General features: G+C 36.3%; 1 protein-coding gene across 1 annotated transcript in view; it reads right to left on the bottom strand.

The window, feature by feature from the left end:
• The window catches only part of LOC149790137 (BMP-binding endothelial regulator protein-like), a 92,224-nt gene that overhangs the window by 12,110 nt on the left and 62,954 nt on the right, over window positions 1–17,160 (bottom strand). Inside the window, exons 7-11 of the mRNA XM_089972118.1 lie at window positions 9,865–9,950; window positions 8,047–8,146; window positions 7,484–7,593; window positions 3,397–3,528; window positions 453–557 (exon numbers count right to left, since the gene is read on the bottom strand). Coding sequence (XP_089828244.1) covers window positions 453–557; window positions 3,397–3,528; window positions 7,484–7,593; window positions 8,047–8,146; window positions 9,865–9,950 — 533 coding nt within the window. The remainder of the gene's footprint in view (window positions 1–452; window positions 558–3,396; window positions 3,529–7,483; window positions 7,594–8,046; window positions 8,147–9,864; window positions 9,951–17,160) is intronic.

Genomic DNA, 17,160 nt, shown 5'->3' with positions numbered 1-17,160 from the left:
AGTAAGCACTGTTGACTACGAAATTAATTTTTTGCTAGTTGAAATTATAGAACTTTAAAATTCCGGTTAATTATGAAATAGTTAAAGAAATATGCAGACGTTAGAAGGTTCATGTCAGTGGCGCAGCATAAAAGTCTGGTCCTCCCCTAAAAACAAATAATATGGAGCTTCCTCCAAATAAAAAGTTGTTTGTGTGGAATTTTGTTCAATCAGTAAGTCTCCGCCCACTCACCCAACCCCCATCCAGGGCAGTTGCGAGGTAATGCTTGGGTGGTTGCCAAGCATCTGAATTTAATGACTATTGATTTTCAGAATTTTTCTTACATAAAAGATCAGCGTGTTATCGTTGTGAAATTACAATATTTCATGCAATTTATCTGTCGGAGAACAATGACCCGTCCCCAACAAAACAAAAATAAAATATAAAAAACACACACAAAAACATAACTCACGTTGTGGCACCAAAGCATGTTGTTACATTGCTGCACTTGGCAGTGTGTTGTTCCGTCGTTGCAGTCACATGTTGTACATATATCGGGTTTCCACGTTTGTCCATGCTGAAGAAATAAGAACACCGTTTTTCAGTTTTGTTTTGTTTTAGTGTTTTACGTCACAAAAACACGAGTCTGTTATTTAGAGCAGAGGCAATTGGAAAATAAAATGCCGTGCCCATAGACACACTACAGTAACTATTTCAGGTTGATCCGATTGTGGGATTCGAACCGGCAGCATTTCCATCGCGAATCTGACACTCTGACCACTGAGTCATGGTGACTTCGGTCACCCCTTATGACATGCGGAAGGGCGCATTGGGCATATTCAGCATCTCCAAGCCCCGAGGGACGGTGGGCTAATTAATTAATTGGCTACACTATTACATGATTGAAAAGGTGCATAGGACAATGATATTCGTTTATATCAATTATTAATAACTGCATCTGCTTGAAAACTACGCTTCAGTGCAAAATAATATTTCTTAAAACAGTTCTCATGATTCTTCGTTTAAAAATATTTGTAAAGAGTCAAAACTAAAAATTCATTTTAATTATCATCTAAAAGCTCATCTTCGAATAATCAAAAAATAAGTTTCTATGAGAAAAAGGTGATTTTGGATACAAATATATACATTTAAAGATTTCTTAAAGTTTATACGTGCCTTAAAGCTGCAATCATTACAAAAGCATTGTGATAAATTACGATCAAGACATTATTGGAAATGCACGGAAAACATTTCATTATCTGTGTAGATAAAATATGTGACTTTTTTATATAAAAGACACGTACCGTATAGTGGGAATATTTCGCAGTGAAGGAACGTTAACGATGTTAATGTCGCGAAAATAAAAACACCGTCAAAAATTTTCAACATAAAAATGATAACTTTAATATGTTCATAAATACTAAAATAATGATTGCCAAACTTAAAACCTGCGTTATTTAAGACAGACTCCAAAGTGTAACTCCGCGAACAACACACACACGCGTTATAAGCTTTGAAATCACAGGCACACCGTATAGCATTGATTTACCAAGGCGTTGTTATCAATTTAAACCATATAACGAAATCTTAAATGGACCATGAGAAACCCGGCTGCCAAGAGAATTGAACTTGAAGGATAAATATGGAGGATATATTTTATATTATAAAATCTTGATATACGTAAAAAGTTTTCAGAAATTTTGCGGTAAGAAACCATATATTTCTAGCACGTTTCTCACAGAACGTAAAATCACTAGAGCTTATTACGCAGTCACGTAAATTATTCCAAATCTGTCTGCTTTTATTTATTTCTTCCTGTTGCATGCTGCTTTATGGTCATTTTAAAATTAGTTGTCGTAAAACATGTGGTACCGTTAGAAAATTAGTATATATTTATAAATAACTTAATTGACCTGAGCTTGTTCATGCGTCTTACCGTGCACCGTTTGTCTGTTTTTGTGTGTTGGTGGTCACGCTAGTGATTCAACACATACGCTGTTGTTAGAGCAGGAAAGGAACAAAATGTCCATGAAAATACACGTATTTCACAGCTACTTCTCGCTCTTTTTTCAAGCTTAATGATCCCAGAAGATACGTAAGAAAATACACATGTATACCGACGTAACGGGCTCGGTGAGCTATCCAAAGATTAAAATATTCAATGGAATTTTAAAATATTTTTCTTTGATTCCACGAAGTGCCTCTTACTTGCTGGACCTTATTTTTTTTAACACAATGAACAAATTGCATATATGATAACAAGCGAAATTTATATAAATGGACCAAACTATTTGGTAATTTCTATATAAAAAACAACAACAACAACAACAACAACAAAAACCCTTTTGTCTGATACTCTTTGACACTAGTAGTTTTGACCAATCAAGCGCTGGGATTCGATTCGCTTTGGCACTGTTTTCTTTTCACACTTGCAGGTTATGCTAGCAGTGGGACGACCATGTAACGGCCTAATTACAGGTACCTCTGAGAGAGATCGGTTTGTTTTTCGTTTGCGCTATTTTTAGCACATGATAAACTGTACATGAAGGGCAGTATATTTCAAAAATGAAGAAAATTCCAGCGAAGAACCACCGACCCATGGGAAGCTACTGGAAAGCTTTCTTACATAACCACGTTGGCCGAGTTGAGACTTGAACCCATGCGGACAGAGGTGAGATGCCAGTAGACCATGCCTGAGACCACTCGGCCTCACAGGGCCCTACGCGGTCATTCAGGGCCAGCCTAGGATGCTGGTCCAGCCGAGGATCGGCCTAATTCTCCTATGTTAAAAAGCTTACGAATGCATCGAACAGGCATTTGGAAGTGAAGAATAACTTAACATATGCTTTTGTTATGTTTAAGACCTGTTGCCAATTTAGGTAATTCCTGAGAGAATTATGTTTAATCTAGTGTGAAATAGTTAAGCTGACCCATGGTCAGCCAAGGAGCAACACATCTACCAGTGGGACGGACCTGGACCATCTGGAAATGTAACACAGCGCATAGATGCTGTCGAGTATTTCTTCTTGATAAATGTTCAGACCCCATAATCTCGAAACTACTGTAGGGGAAAAACTAAAGCTCACAGTCCGAAAGCTTTGGAAATCCGTAAAATTTATTTTAATCCAATTAACATGATATAATTTTTAGGATTGGATTAACTTTTTTGTTTTCTATTTACACGCTGAATTTTAATGAAATCGATCGATTGTACGTGTTTGGGGTTGTGGGATTTTGGTTGGAGCACAAATTCATACTCACGGTTTCGAGAGTACAGGTCCTGTTGTGCGTGTGTGTTTTTGTTTTTGGGTGGGGCGGGGTGTGAATTTATTATTTTCCTTTTATATGATCTATGTTGAAAAACCTGATCTAATTTAATGAATCAAGTCTTGTGTGATGCATTAGTTAATACAGACCTGATAGTAAAATCCATTGTAATCACATTTTTTGGGGCAGGCTTTACAGCAAGAGTTGGCCACTTGGAATTGCTGGTCTTCAGGGCAGTCAAGATGGGCACAGTTCTCTCGCTCACATACAGACGTTCCATTCTGCAAAGTTTGGAGAAGTATAAAATACATAACATTGCCATCGCGATTGTTGTTCGAATACCAATTAGCCCAAAAAGTCGGTAGAATTAAACAGAAGTTTTTTTCGGCTGAGCCGTTTCATCGTGTTTTCACGCTGAACAATTCAGCTCACAACCAAACCAAACCTAAATTACCGGTCTTCTTTTAACGGCTGGATTACACGGATTTATAATCTGTCCATCATAACAATGCAGTGTCACGTGATACTATTCTGCTCATCGGAACCACTTTCACTTCCCAGTGACAAATACTTGAAATTCCACTTAAGTTCTGAAAGTATGTATATCCGTTTCAATGCAATAAAGTGGCACAAAGATAAACAAAAAGATCACTAAGTGAATACAAGACGAGTCTTCTAAAGTACCATATTTACTCACGTACAAGTCGATTCCTACTGGAAACAACATAGACCCTGATCTGTCGTCGTACAATGCACCAACAGATCAGCGTCTGTGTAGTTTTGTACTGATTAGTCATAACCATACGCGTAGACCCAGGCCTGAAGGCAGATCTGGGTCTGTGCTGTTTTGCAATTAGATCCGACGTTTACGCGAGTACGGACGGTATCCAAATAACAAACGACGGTTGAAACTATATATACGATATACAAATAACTATGTGAAGTTGCCATTTCTAAAGTGACATCTAAGACGCTCTCGTCCGTCTCCAAGTTGTACTGACTTGAAATTTTATTTGCATGTTTATAGCCTGAGCATTGAAATCAGAGATAAAGGCTCCATCTGCAGAGGTTAAAATGTTGACGCAACGGCAGCAGTTATCGGCATCGGTCAATTGGATCAGTAAAGGTCGAGTATATTCCGGTTGTGCCATCAAGATGGATTGTAACCATAAGCAGGTAATACCATTTCAAACTCGGACATAAAATTTATCACTCACCAGTTATTATGTACTTTTGAGAGATTGACGTATGTAAGGTGAAGTTGTTCGCATTTAAAACATGCACAATGGAGAGAATGTTGGCATACCTCTATGCTACATTAATGTAATGTGGAAGATATTTCTTTGGATATTGTACTTTTGGAAATTGTACATGATTTAAGCACACTGCTAACTAAAATGACTGCCCCCTTGTGCTAAACAATCAGCCTGAATTAGTCTAAAGTACACTATCCATAGCAGCTATTAAAATAGGGAAAATGAATTTTGCCAGACTAGACAATACAGCTTCTGAAAGTGCAACGAATGAATTACTAAATATATAAAATGTAAAAAAAAAAGTTATCGGCTCTTTTTTATACAATTTACCTCTGAAGTTCAGGAAGTGAAAATGACCAAGTAGAGCTAGCACTTTTTTGAAAGGTGCACATCTGGAGTAAGGCCAAGCTGTATATTCTAGAACCCGTATTACACCCATCAATCATACATGAAAATAAAGGGAATTTAAGGTTCTTTGAATTATACCTTAGATATACAAGGTCTTTTTTAAATAGCCAGTATAACCAGTGAGGAAAGCCAGGGAAATTAGTTTTCTTTAAAAGTCTAACCCATGCAAAATACGAAACTGTAGAGCGCCACCATAGCTGAAATAAACTTAACAAGGATATTTAATTTCCGTTCTCTGGATTTGTAAAAGTACGTGATGCATCTCATTTGTAAATTTTCTTCTGCCTTTTCCTTGGGAATTTCTCGTGCTAAATTTCTGCATTAATGCGAGTAATGGTAATTCTTTTCATTCGTCTGCCATATTATATTTTTATGTTAGCCTGTCAATGTAGAAAAATAGCGAATATGAAATCACATGTTCTCTGTGCTACGTTTCAGTGACGGACTCCAGTCCAACATACCTGTCCGACCTCACCCATGTGTACACACCAGCAAGAAACTTATGCTCCTCTTCTGACAATCGTATCCTCATTATTCCCACTATGAAAACGAAGACATATGGACAACGTTCTTTTGCATACCAGGGCCCAGCAAAGTGGAACGAATTGCCCACTGAACTTAGACACAAAGATACAGTTATTTCATTCAAGAATGCTCTTAAAACTCACCTATTTCGTCTGCAAGAACAAAGTTAAAGATTTTATAATGTTTTCTACCTTAAATATTTTCAGCATGTTTTATGTTTTCTAATTTCATGGTGTTTGTTTTTTGTAATCATATAAATGTTTTTTATTTTTTTATTTTTTGTTTTAGGTGTTGTCTAATGTTGTAAAGCACTTAGAGCTTCTAAAGATTAGGCGCAATACAAAGTCCTCATTATTATTATTATTATTATTATTATTATTATTAAACCATATATGGAACGGATGTGAGTGTGCATGTTATTTATATGCTGGTGCTAAAGATTTAATCAGTTAAGCACACACACAAAAACATTATCAGTACAAAAAACTAGGAGGTTTATCAGGTATGAATTGGTATTAGGGATTCAGATTATTATTTTTATATATTCGCTGGTGAACTAGGCATTCGGGGTTCAGCTAGTATTGTTTTCCAGGTGTGAACTGGGCATTTGGGGTTCAGCTAGTATTGTTTTCCAGGTGTGAACTGGGCATTTGGGGTTCAGGTTGTATTGTTTTCCAGGTGTGAACTGGGCATTTGGGGTTCAGCTAGTATTGTTTTCCAGGTGTGAACTGGGCATTTGGGGTTCAGCTAGTATTGTTTTCCAGGTATGAACTGGCATTTGGGGTTCAGCTAGTATTGTTTTCCAGGTGTGAACTGGCATTTGGGGTTCAGATGGTTATATTTCCATATTGTCTAGTGTAAACATGGCAGTAGTGCTTCACGTAGTTTTATTTACGTATAGTCTAGTGTGCACTAGATGTTTGGGGTTCCTATGATTGTATTTACAGTTCTGATCTGGGCATTTGGGGCTAGGGTGGTTGTGTTTCCACACTGTCGAGTGTTAACCTGGCATTAGGGCTTAATGTTGTTTATTTACTTAAAGTCTAGTGTGAACAATGCATATGGGGTTTCGGTTGTTTTATTAACAGTTGTGAACTGGGTATTTGGGGTTAGGGTGGTTATGTTTCCATGTTGTCTAGTGCAGCTGGTCTAGTGTTAACCTGGTATTAGGGCCTCAGGTAGTTTTATTTACATGAAGTCTAGTGTGAGCTAGGCATTAGAGATTCGGGTGGTGTTATTTACAGGTGTGAAATGAATATTTGGGTGGTCTTGTGGTTTTATTTACAGGTGTGAACTGGGCATTTGGGGGTTCGTGTGGTTTTATTTACAGGTGTGAACTGGGCATTTGGGGGTTCAGTTCGTTTCATTTACATACAGAGCATCAAATTCGTCCGCACTAAGAACTCTAAGAAAATGAAATAATGAAAAATGATTTTTTTTAAAAGTTCAAACAGAGTGTGGCTTATTACCTTAAATAATATTTTTAAACATCAATTCATAAATGACATCTAGCGAGGACCAATAAAATGTTTGCGGTATGTGTTAATAATAATAATAATAATAATAATAATAATAATAAGGCTTGTGTTTTGGACTTTTAAAGTAGCTTTAACAATTTTAGCAATATCGCTAAGATGTCTGCAGTGTGGCAGTTTATAGTGATTTCTAGCACTGGGGATCATGCCGATGACATGTAGCATGATGTCCCACCCATTCACATTATTCTGACACCAGGCCGACCAGTCCGAACACTAACCTCTTACAAGCGATATACTTTGAGGGTGATGTCCACTTTGGAGGTAAGCCGCCTTAACGGCTAATGTGCGTCTGCCAATACAGCTGCTGGTACAATTTTTATTAGACTTTGGTACGAATCGGGGGGTGGGGTTCGAACCCGCGACCTCCCACATCCGAGGCGGACGTTCTAATCACTTAAGCCACCGGAACGGTAAATTTGAAAAATAAGAAACAACAACGATGATAATAATAATAATAATAATAATAATAATAATAATAATAATAATAATAATAAACGTGTGATACTTACTTCACATTGACAAAGTGTACAATCATCGTGCCTGAAAACTGCCCCAGACCGATATATTTTTGTTTGAAAATAGCACAGTCCTCTAGGTAAATTAAATATCATTCTTTTACCTGAAATAAAGAGGGTAGAAATAATGAGAAACTTGTCTCAGTTTCTATCCATAATTTAAATAAATAAAACATACGTCTGGATTTTGTTAAAAAAATAACGAAGTTTTGGTTTTGATTTTGTTCTGGTCTGGTATTGTCCTCTCATGTTTTGTGTTAGATGATGGCTGCAATGTTAAGACCTCAATCAATTTTTTGGAGAATACATCACCAGACTATTTAAATATAATTAAAGATTTATGATGTTTGTGTGTATTTAATGTTAAAAGCAAATAATTTCCGATACGTTAATAACAGTAATCGGACGAAGTACGGCATATCGTGCAATAAGACTTTTCACTCCTTCAAAGTTCATTACATAGATAATATTTATTTATTTATTTATTTATTTATTTATTTATTTATTTATTTATTTATTTATTTATTTAATATAATATGTTCAATAAGTTGCCTTACCCTGACAAATTGGACAACAGCTACCCTCTGGAGTATGGATTTTGCTTTCTCTACAAATTAGTGCCGGGCAAGCATGTTTCTCGCAGGATATGTTTCCTCCCTGCATATGATTAAAACAAAAAGTACTTTAAAGGCATTTTAAACATGTAAAACAAACAACCCCTCCCTCCAACCCCACCCCAAACCTCAAACAAAATGAAATGGCTGCATAAGCAAATTATCTGGAGCTACAAAGATATAGCTGCATTTAGAGTACGATCACTCAAATTTCATCAAAATGCGAAAAGGGAAGTATGTCACATTTTCTATAAATTTTCTCTGAGATGTAAACTGTAATGGTTTCGAAATTGACTGTTACCGTATTTGTCTGTACTTAGCGGCCATTGATAAATAAACAAATGCAAATGATCTGAAAGGGAGTTTCAAAACTACGGTAATAATAAACTACGGTAATTACAAACTACAATAATTATAATATAGACGTTATTAATGTTCTAGTGGAATTGCATTCAAATATAATTACAATATAAAACTATTTGTGTTATAGTGGAATTGCATTCAAATGTAATTACAATATAAACGCTATTAGTGTCAATGCATTCAGAATGTAAATACAGCGACAAGAGTATTTCTCTTGACAGTACAAATCATCTGATGCATATCTGATATCAAAAGAAATGATTGCATACAAGACTGTGAATAAATGTGTCTCAGCCTTTAAATGACAGGAATTTATTCTTCAATTTGTCTCAGTGTCTAAATTACAGAATTCAATCTTCATTTTGTCTCACTGTTTAAATTAGAGCTGATAACCTTCATTCTGTCTCAGTTTTTAAATTAGAGATTGTAATCTTCATTTTGTCTCAGTCTTTACATTAGAGATTGTAATCTTCATTTTGTCTCAGTCTTTACATTAGAGATTGTAATCTTCATTTTGTCTCAGTCTTTACATTAGAGATTGTAATCTTTATTTTGTCTCAGTCTTTACATTAGAGATTTTAATCTTCAGTTTGTCTCAGTGTCTAAATTAGAGATTTTAATCTTCAAATTGTCTCAGTGTCTAAATTAGATATTTTAATCTTCATTTTGTCTCATTGTTTAAATAAGAGTAATATAATTCGTACGATGTCTTTGTTTACATGGGAGTAACTTGATGGTCAATATGCCTCGGTGTCTATATTTTAGTAATTTAATTTTAAATTTGTCTCATTTTCGAGATTAGAGTAATTTAATCTGTAAGCTGTCTAAATGTCTAAGTTATAGCAATTTAATCTTCAATTTTAGAGTAATTTAATTTGCACGATGTTGCAGTGTCTAAATTAGAGTAATTTAATCGTCAATATGTCTCGGTGTCTAAATTAGACTAATTTAGTTTTCAATTTTTCTCAGTGTCTAAATATCTGCCATAATGTGTCACGAAAAAGGGCACAAAACGAATTTGTTGCACGGAAAATAACCACGAGGCAAATGAAAAGACAAGGCAGTATAAAGTGTATCAACGATGTCTTCAATTTGCAACACGTTTCTTTTTTCTTCTTGGTGCCTCTGTTAGCTTTTTATTTATTCACAATTCAACCAAACCAAATTCCTTTTAACTTTGAAGACATAGTGAATGTATAATGTATGACACATTAAAGGTTCATTATTTGTGAAACAATTCCTTTTATTTCATTTTTATCTTAAGTTTTAACAGATCAAGTTAAAAAGTGACATGCTTATTTCGGGAATGCGATATATCGAATTTCAGCACAAATTTGATTGCGTTGTAAGTGCTAAAGGTGATAAATACTTTAATCTACTTTAAACCTACAACCTTACCCTGCACGTGCATTCAACGCAAGGGTCACTGGACAGTTTGAATGATTCTCCATCTATGCGCTGTTTACCATCAAAGAAGCATCCAGCTGCAAGACAAATGTTAAGCATTTTTGTACATGGATAATTAGAGAATATATATATATATATATATATATATATATATATATATATATATATATATATATATATATATATATATATATATATATATATATATATAATTTTTTCTAAACATGCTTACCCATATGTTTTTTTTTAAGGTTGATAAAATAATGTTTGTGTCTCAGTGTAAATATACAACCCAATCCAGTTTTAATCACTGCGAATGTGTGTGTGTGTGTATGTGTGTGTGTGTGTGTGTGTGTCCTTTTAAATAAAATGTCATATATTTTAGTAGATCAAATACTTTCCGGACTAATTTAATCATGACAAACTGCTGTTAAGTGTTTATAACATGTGCACGCATTCATAGAGAGCTTCAGAATTCCGTACATACTCACGTAAAAGTCCGATGTGATTATAACAATATAGACCATGATCTACCGGTTCGTCGTGCGATAGCAAATCAGGGTTTTAAGTGTTTATTCTACGGATTAATCTGTATGCGCATTACATTACGGCAAATATATATTTACGTAAGGGGTGCACAACCCGTGGCCCGTGGGCCGGATCGCCAACGTATTCTGTCCGGCTCTCATGGCAATGAAAACAGCACTGAAATCTGGCCCGTGAACAGTAATCACAGTAAAGTAATTTGTGTTTGCGGTCATCGAGTGGTCTTAGAAAATGCAATCTGGCCCTTTGCCGAAAAAGGTTGCGCACCCCTGGTCTACGTCGTAATAGCTGCATTCGACTTATCCTCGAGTACATACAATATTGCAGAAGCACTGCAGGAGTACGTTTACAGGCTCTTACAAGCATTTCTTCCAATGAAATATAAAAGGTGATTTAATGTCACAATACCGTCGCTTTGGATCGAAACTCACTTACATTTAATTTACATCTGAAAACCATTTGAAAATGTGAAAAATAAGAAAAACAAAATTATCGCCCCACCCATAAACAATTTCGCCGAGATGACAAGGGAAAGAGGCATTATAAATTGTAAAGGACACAAATTGTACCATGATATTTACAATTCTCTCGTATAAGTTCTAATCCCTTTAATATATATCATAAATAATCTCGTAAACTCAAGTCAGGGCCGTGAAGAAGGGCAGAAAATATATAATTAAAGAACGAATTTAGAGTTTTCACTTTGTACACTTGTGGCGATGCCGATGATGCGGATATATGTATTATTAATTCATTAATGATATAACAATGATACACACATAAACACACACGCATACACACACACACACACACACACACACACACACACACACATATATATATATATATATATATATATATATATATATATATAGAGAGAGAGAGAGAGAGAGAGAGAGAGAGAGAGAGAGAGAGAGTGAGAGAGGGAGAGAGAATGACAAATACCTGAGCACAACAAATGATTATTTTTATACCTGTTGGCATATATGACATGACTTTCGTTAGCATTCGGAAATAACTCGAAATTATGAACGTTACATGTACTCTGACTCTTCTAATGGATTTTGTAGAATGCCTTTCGAAAGTATTTGATGGGTTTTCTAGAATAATATTAAAATAACAGCACGCTCTTCAACCCTAACCTGTACCTTTCGAGAGTTTCAAGTGCTCTTGTATCAGATCAATGGTGACGACTTCACGTCTGTGTGCTCCACTCGGTAAATGTTTATACAAAGTTTCTTGAACCAGTCTGTTTTATTTACACGTGGGGCGGATTAAGTCATCTGCTTGTTGGTATTATAAAGGTACTTCAAATCAAACGCTTTTCCAGACTTTAACATTCTTTAAATGTTGATCGAATTCAAATTAGTTTCATAACTTGTTTTCGTTTGAAGCTAGTTCAATTACATGAATTTAAATTGTGTCGTTTTCGTCTGCAAATGGGATCGTGGTACTTGCCGAACGTATTTTGTGCTAACTACTATATTGATGGATTGTTTATTAAACTTTCTGAAAAAAATATGTAACCCCCCCCCCCGTTTTAATCCTTAAACCTAAACTGTTCGAATTCGAATTTTGTCCATCTCTATTTCTTTTTGTTTTTGTTTCACATCTTACGCCGGTAATGGTTGTCGATACTAACATTCATTTACGAGAGAGAGAGAGAGAGAGAGAGAGAGAGAGAGAGAGAGAGAGAGAACATGTGCTGCAAGTCTGTGAAACACTGGCCAAGTGCTTTCAAGATTTACAAATCCCTGTAGCATGGCAGACGACCAAAGTAAACAGTAGTTGCAAACACATAAACGTAAACAAAATATATGTATTTCAATGATGTTGAGTTATGAAAACCCAAATCAAAGAATATGTTCCTAATATAAACCTAATGACGCAGAAAACTGTCTCCTTTGAACTACTTACATTTAAACAAATCAGGTATTGAAATTTGACAAGAACAACCTTTTACATTTAACTTGCTTATATGCGACCCATTTAACTTGCCCATATGCGACCCATTTAACGAGCCCATCTGCGACGAATTTAACCTGCCCATATGCGACCCATTTAACTTGCCCATATGCGACCCATTTAACGAGCCCATCTGCGACCCATTTAACTTGCCCATATGCGACCCATTTAACTTGCCCATATGCGACCCATTTAACCAGCCCATGTGCGACCCATTTAACTTGCCCATATGCGACTCATTTAACTGACTTAAACAATGGAAATATAACATGATATCTCAACGGTGCTGATGCATGACCACCAAAAATGTTGTCCCGGATAATATGTATTGTACAGTTATAATCCAAAGAGTAATAACACCCTTCCATAATTTAGAGGGAGATATTGCTAGGGATACTTGAAAGTTTCTAAATATTTTACTATAACTTTGTTCCTTTCAAACTGTCACTTATGCCGATCGAAAAATGAAATGTTCGTCGAAACGATCTGCGGATGCACGTGCAGCATACTAGACTACCTGCAGGTATACGAGTTGAAGTAACATATGTGACATGTAAGGATGCAAATTTCTGTCAATCTATGAAGAACACATTAATTTGGGCCAGAGAACAATTAAATAGATTTAGGGGGACAGGTGCTTGTTAAATCGCTATACTGCAATGGTTTCTAATGTCTGTGTCGGGAGAGGAAGTGATTCTTAATTATGCCTTCGTTTATTTAGCCGTCAGACACACTAGAAAGGGAGAGTTAACTTCGATCTTATATCGGAACTGTCAGAGTTTTTTTCCAGAATCAGTTGTTTGGAAATCTATAAGTCAGGCTGACTGCAATTTTGGCGCCTTGTTATAAAAGGCGATACATATATTTAATCCTGATTGGTTACGCTAAATAAGAGGCGTGGTTCCTACACGAAATTTATTGGGGGTTAAATTGTCCGCATCGAAAAAATACAGTCAGTCTGCATTTTTCCTGCATGAGTGAAACTATAAGGGACTCCGAGATTGAACTTGGAAGAAATTCTCTCGTAAAACATTTGTCAAAGGGACAGGATGTATGGAACGTCAACGGACACAATTCTGGCGGTAGAAGCGAGCAAAGCTTGAAAGCACAAGATAAATGCGTCAGTTTCGTGTAATTCTTTGATACCAATACAATGATTTGCTTGAATTCAGTTGCTTTCATTTGCATGAATATATTTGTTTAAATTCGAAGATCAATTTCCTTGATATGAGTATAACTGTGTTGAGTTCATCTATCTGAACTGGTACAATGATTTTCTTTATATAAGTTTGACGAATTGTTTGAATTTGCCGTTTTGATTGTTATAGGAATCTAAGAATATCATGCATTACTTTCGTTGATATGAGTTACGAGAATCTGTTTGAATTCACCGATCTTAGATGATTTGATGTATGCTAAAGACTCGAACGTGTGTATTCGCTGAACATAACGTAGCTAAGGCATTTAATGAACTTCATTCATTCATTTGTGTAATTGAGACGAGAAAGGAACTGTTATGTCTCGTGTGATGTTAATGTGAGTCAGGATGGAATAGCCATTAGGAAGTACATTAATCTTATGAAACTAGGTTTATTTATGGTCTGCCATGTTTAGCTTGACCAGATAGCCTTTTGTACCTGTTTGAATTCCGACAGAACGATATCTGACATAACGAGTGGGGAGTAATGATCTGTTCCCAATAGCACAACTGACAGAAGATTTAGGTTGCTTCTCTGTTTATTTTGAAATGGGAAATAGTTCCAGGGACGTTTCTAATGAAGTATCCACTGACGTATCCACGGACGTATCCAGTGAAGTATCCACTAACTTATCCACGTACCTACTTATCCAAGTATCTACGTACTTACGTATCCACCTACCCACACAAAGTTTGAGGGCCGAAAAGAGGCGAGACGGTAGGGAGGTTGAAAAAGGGAAAAAGCGAAAGGACCGAGAAGATCCACCGTAGTGAAGTTGGAGTGGCCCGCAATAAACAGTTTATGAAGTTGTACAAGGCAATGACTTTGATCGTTCATTCGATTACATGATAAACCAATTCTATCATTTAAAACAGATAGGCTATTTATATAAATATATTTGTGTTTGAAATTCGGTGAAAGATTTATTTCAAACAGAAGTGTATCCTCCTAATGTAATGTATTATCACAGTTGTTTATGTAATTGATTAATTTTTTTGTTTTTCCATGTACGGGGGTTAGTGTCATTCTGTTCTATATATGTCTGCTCAGATCTCTATTTATTCCATCTATAAGTTTCACACTTTATTTTTACATTTACTCGATCCGGGCAACAATACCGAGGGCGAGCACCCTTTAGATAACGATATCAAAATAAAGAGGACACCTTGTACGAAGGTACAACCTCACAACACCACCACCAGTAGTACCGCGTAAAGAGGTATACACTAAAAGTTGGATGATGTTACGAGTACTCTCTGATTACTATTACGACCGACTTGAATACAATTTACGGATTTAATTCTCTGTCATGTCCTACAATTATGTTGTGGTTTCAACGTAGTCCGATAAATCAACTCCCCAAATCTGTGTTGATGCTAATGGACGATATGTGGGTTTGATGTCACCTGTTCTAAGTCACCAAACATAGGATTTGCTCCGGAAATATAATGTACAAGCCATCAACCCCTCCCCCCCAAAAAAAAATTTAAAAAAAAAAAAAAATCAGCCGACGGTAGCTCAACAGCTACGAGAAATATCGGTAAGTGTATACAATGTACACAGATGTGTGCAGTCAAAAGTGTTAGCAGATAATTGCAGCTTTTAATGAGCAGGTGATATCAGCCTCTAACTCAAAAATCAATATCATGGGTAAGGGGCTGATTTATCGGCCTAGTTTGACCGTTGTAATGATGCCTGCGAATCCACGGAAGATGGCTCATTTTCTGAAAGATCGTGTTCTACACGGTGAGCTGGAAGTGGCTTCTGTGAAGGGGGCAAGTGGTAAAGATGTTCGGTACACGGTAGAAGATACTGATATTGTCATGGGGATTAACTCATCAGCTGTTTGTAAGAATCATATAAAGCTCAGAAAATTCAGTAGAAAATGAATACCGCTGACGGAATGCCAAAAACAGATTCGCGTTCATATCGCCAAACATGTATTAGACTTTGAACAAGACTGTCACAGATGATGATTCAAAGATTGACTTTTTTTTTTTAGAACCGACTCAAATGGAAATAATACAAGTTTGGATCAGAGAAAACGAGGAAAGACTACATATCACGCCAGTCGTCAGAGTATCTGTGTCTGACTTTGCAAGTGTCCATGGATATCTGCTGGCCTCCAAAGTGTTATTCAAAGTTGCTGAGCTCTATTGAACCACTCTTCCGCGTACGCGTACCTGATGTATCAATGTACCGGTATTCCATGATAATGTACCGGCGCATAAAAATGCCTTCGTCTTGAAAGCCGCACTGATGGAGAACAGCAACCAAGCTTGCCACATTTTCCATAAAGTCCTGATTTAGATCCAAGTGATTTTTGGCTGAATCCGGTTATCGACGATTAACTTTGGGGCACATACTTTAAAAGCCAATATACGACTAGAAGCAGTTTTCCAGTATATGGAAAACACACCAAAAAGTGAATACAGTAAAACCTATATTGAGAGACCACTGCTATAAGAGACCAGGTTCTCCATGTACAGATTTATTGATTATTTAGTGTTATGACCTGTTATGAGAGACCACCTGTCCTGAGAGATCATCATGTTTCGGCAAAAGGGGTAGTCTTTCAAGACAAGTTCCACTGTAGAAAGTCACATTTAATAACTGGATAATCCGAGTGAGAAGAGGTGCTTGGAGAGTAATACACTGATATACTGTTATCCAATTAAGAACTTCAATGTACTGAACATTAATATTCAGAACCATTTTAACACCCCCAACCAGTATGTATGCATTAACATATAATGGGACAACAGCAGAGCAGTCAGTATATAGTACCAATCAAAAGCAAATTTCTAAAAATGCAAAACACCAAGAATTGCACAAAAAGCACAGGAAAGTAAACCGGTCCAATCAAATGTTTGCATGACAAGGGTAAGGTACTTCCAAAACTAAGAATAAAATTATGTGTGTTATATACTGTGCCAAATTTCATCAAATGGTTTTCCTGTCTGTCCATTATATATCAATATGTCATAATTAAGACCTCTTCATAATGGTTTCATTTATAATACGACCACGTTTTTGTCGCCGCTCCGGTGGCCTAGTGGATAGAGCGTCCGCCTCGGATGCGGGAGGTCGTGGGTTCGATCCCCGGCCGTGTCATCCTAAAGACTTGCATAAATGGTACTAACAGCTGCCTTGCTAGGCGCTCAGCATTAAGAGGTTAGTGTTAGGACTGGACGGCCTGGTGTCAGGATAATGTGACTGGGTGGGACATCATGCCACATGTCTGCGGCATGATGCCCCAGTGTTAGATATCACTATAAACTGTTACACTGCAGACATCGTAGTGATATGACTGATTTTTTTTAAAAGCTACGATAAAAATCCAAATCACACACACACACACACACACACACGTTTTTGTCGAACTGTGTTTTGGCTGTTTTCACAAAATATATTGTAAACATTCTTGGGTATAATGATGAAGAAAATGTGAAATTCAATCAGTTATTTTTTTAATTAAATATATATTACGTTTATTCTTTTCGCAGAGGCGAAAAGCTCGTCAGTAAGCATATTGTGCCGATAATTCAAAGGGAATGAACATCGTCTATAGTTCATA

This window comes from Sinohyriopsis cumingii, chromosome 10 (assembly GCF_028554795.1).
Source record: "Sinohyriopsis cumingii isolate HCF-2022 chromosome 10, ASM2855479v2, whole genome shotgun sequence".
In the NCBI taxonomy this organism is placed as follows: Eukaryota; Metazoa; Mollusca; class Bivalvia; order Unionida; family Unionidae; genus Sinohyriopsis; species Sinohyriopsis cumingii.
Note: the sequence above shows the minus strand (reverse complement) of the source record. Positions and strands in the feature narration are given on the sequence as shown.